The sequence below is a fragment of the Rhinoraja longicauda genome, chromosome 15 (assembly GCF_053455715.1).
Source record: "Rhinoraja longicauda isolate Sanriku21f chromosome 15, sRhiLon1.1, whole genome shotgun sequence".
NCBI classification, from domain to species: domain Eukaryota; kingdom Metazoa; phylum Chordata; class Chondrichthyes; order Rajiformes; family Arhynchobatidae; genus Rhinoraja; species Rhinoraja longicauda.
In genome coordinates, this window is record NC_135967.1 from 12,394,491 (window position 1) to 12,397,828 (window position 3,338).

Genomic DNA, 3,338 nt, shown 5'->3' on the forward strand with positions numbered 1-3,338 from the left:
AGGGGTTGGACACGTTAGAGGCAGGAAACATGTTCCCAATGTTGGGGGAGTCCAGAACCAGGGGCCACAGTTTAAGAATAAGGGGTAGGCCATTTAGAACGGAGATGAGGAAAAACTTTTTCAGCCAGAGTTGTAAATCTGTGGAATTCTCTGCCTCAGAAGGCAGTGGAGGCCAATTCTCTTCAAGAGAGAGCTAGATTGAGCTCTTAAGGATAGCGGAGTCAGGGGGGTTTGGGGAGAAGGCAGGAACGGGGTACTGATTGGGAATGATCAGCCATGATCACATTGAATGGTGGTGCTGGCTCGATGGGCCGAATGGCCTACTCCTGCACCTATTGTCTATTGTCTTTTGTCTATTGTCAGTGGACCGAAAGGCCTGTTTCAAAGTTGTATCTCTAAACTAAACTAAACTAAACCAAAACATACTTTAGCCATTCACTGTCATTCCCCCACTCATGAAACAAGGAATGTATACACACATACACACATTCTCTGCCTCAGAAGGGCAGTGGAGGCCAATTCTCTGAATGCATCCAAGAGAGAGCTAGATAGAGCTCTTAGGGATAGCAGAGTCAGGGGGGTATGGGGAGAAGGCAGGAACGGGGTACTGATTGAGAATGATCAGCCATGATCACATTGAATGGCGGTGCTGGTATTGTCTATTGACCAGTGGGGTCCGCAGTGACCTCCGCTGGACACGGGGGTGCCCGAGGCTCCGAGGTCCCGCGGCTGGGCGGAGCGATGGGCGGAGAGGATGGGGGCGGGAAGGGAAGGGAAGGGCCGACAGGCGGGGCTGGGGCAATGGGCGGAGCGGCTGACACGGCCGCCGGGTGCCCCCTGGACTCCCCTGCCCTGCCCTGCCCTGCCCGGCCATGCAGCGAGGAGGAGCGGCGGCGCTGGCGCTGGCTCCGGCTCCGGCTCCGGCTCCGGCGCCGGCTCCGGCTCTGGCTCTGGCTCTGCTGGCGGTGCTGGCTTGTTGCAGAGCGCACGCCGGACCACAGCCTCACAGAGCCCGGGACCAAGGTAAGCGACACCGGCCTGTCCCAGCGCCCACACTGGGAGGGATCGGGGGGTCTCAGCCACACTGGCTCGGAGCGAGGAGAGCAGGCGGTTCCCACCATAAGTTTGGAGCAACTCCAAACCAATTAGTCTACAGAGAGCTGGCTGGACGGACTGCTGGAAACCGAGTCCCTTCCGCTGCAGCCAGTGTGTTTGCCTTGTAAGGTTCATATTAAACCAGGAAGAGACAAACTCGCACTGAAACAGATAGGGGGCAAACTCAGCAGGTCAGGCAGTACAGTATCCCGCTGTGTGTGAGGGGAATGCACAGATTCATTTAGAGCCCAGATCCTTCATCTGCTCTGTTTGTTTTGCAATATTCACAGTAAAAGAGAAGATAGACAAACTCGGTCAGGCAGCAACGGTGGGGGGGAGATGCGTAGATCTATTTAGGGTCTGCAAAACTGCCTTGTACAATTCGTATTAAAACAGAAGATGGTGAAAAGAAACCCAGCAGGTTAGGCAGCATCCATGGAGAGGACAACAGGTGGCACAGCAGTAGTGTTGCTGCCTTACAGCGCCAGAGACCCAGGTTCGATCCTGACCACGGGTGCTGTCTGTGTGGAGTTTGTACGTCCTCCCTGTGACTGTGTGGGTTTTCCCTGGGTGCTTCGGTTTCCTCCCACACTCCAAAGACGTTGGAGTTAATTGACTTTAGTAAAATTGTAAATTGTCCCTAGCGTGTAGGATAGTGCTAGTGTACGGGGTGATCGCTGGTCTGCGCGGACTCGGTGGGCCGAAGGACCTGTTCCCGTCCTGAATCTTGAAAGTCTATTATAGAAGATAGTGTGGAAAAACTGACAGCATCCATGGAGAAGGGCAACATTGGATAGTGAGTGGTTCCTGACCTGAAACGTTCACCGTTTCATTATCGGAGAGCAAAACACACCAACACGCAACAGGTGGTCTTGATGTCTCTGTAATATGTCTCTGGTAAACTGTCACCAATTTGTAAAATTACAGCAAAACATAGTGGAACTCAGCAGATCAGGCAGCATCTGTGGAGGGCAGGGGCTCAGGGGAGAAGGCAGGTGAATGGGGTTAGGAGACTTGATGGGCCGAATGGCCTAATTCGGCTCCTATCACTTATGAATGGCTAGACGACCCCTCTTCAGATACAAGGAACTGCAGATGCTAGAATCCACAGCATCCGGGTGCTCCGGTTTCCTCCTACATCTCAAAAGACGTTCAGGTTTGGAGGTTAATTAACCTCTAAATTGTCCCTATTGTGTAGGGAGTGGATGAAAAAGTGGGATAACGAAGAACTAGTGCTAAAGTGTGATCGATGGTCGGAGTGATCGCAGTTAGGAAATGGGGAAGTACAAAGAGATCTGTGTGTCCTTGTTCATCAGTCACTTAAAGTTAGCATGCAGGTACAGCAGGCCGTGAAGAAAGCTAATGGCATGTTGGCCTTTATGACTAGAGGATTTGAGTATAGGAGCAAAGAGGTCCTTCTGCAGTTGTACAGGGCCCTAGTGAGTTCACACCTGGAGTACTGTGTGCAGTTTTGGTTTCCAAATTTGAGGAAGGATATTCTTGCTATTGAGGGCGTGCAGCGTAGGTTCACTTGGTTAATTCCCGGAATGGCGGGACTGTCGTATGTTGAAAGACTGGAGCGATTAGTCTTGTATACGCAGGAATTTAGAAGAATGAGAGGGGATCTTATTGAAACATATAAGATTATTAAGGGATTAGACACATTAGAGGCTGGAAACATGTTCCCAATGTTGGGGGAGTCCAGAACCAGGGGCCACAGTTTAAGAATAAGGGGTAGGGCATTTAGAACGGAGATGAGGAAAAACTTTTTCAGTCAGAGAGTTGTAAATCTGTGGAATTCTCTGCCTCAGAAGGCAGTGGAGGCCAATTCTCTGGAAGCTTTCAAGAGAGAGCTAGATAGAGCTCTTAAAGATAGCGGAGTCAGGGGGTATGGGGAGAAGGCAGGAACGGGGTACTGATTGTGAATGATCAGCCATGATTACATTGAATGGCGGTGCTGGCTCGAAGGGCCGAATGGCCTACTCCTGCACCTATTGTCTATTGTCAGTGGACCGAAGGGCCTTTTTCAATGTTGTATCTCTAAACTAAACAAAACTAAACTAAAACATACTTTAGCCATTCACTGTCATTCCCCCACTCATGAAACAAGGTGACCAGTTTTAGAGTGTGGTTGTATAATTTGTCTTGAATGTTTGCTGGCAAATTTGGAACGCCTGCTTTAAGGCGGAAATCCCGATTATCACTAGGACAAAAATATATAATTTTAACACTGTACATGCTAG

General features: G+C 50.4%; 1 protein-coding gene across 1 annotated transcript in view; it reads left to right on the forward strand.

Annotated features, from left to right (window-relative positions):
• Positions 1-801: 801 nt before the first annotated feature.
• ids (iduronate 2-sulfatase) overlaps positions 802-3,338 on the forward strand; it is a 12,637-nt gene continuing 10,100 nt past the window's right edge. Inside the window, exon 1 of the mRNA XM_078412666.1 lies at positions 802-1,023. Within this exon, the coding sequence (XP_078268792.1) occupies positions 802-1,023 (222 nt within the window). The remainder of the gene's footprint in view (positions 1,024-3,338) is intronic.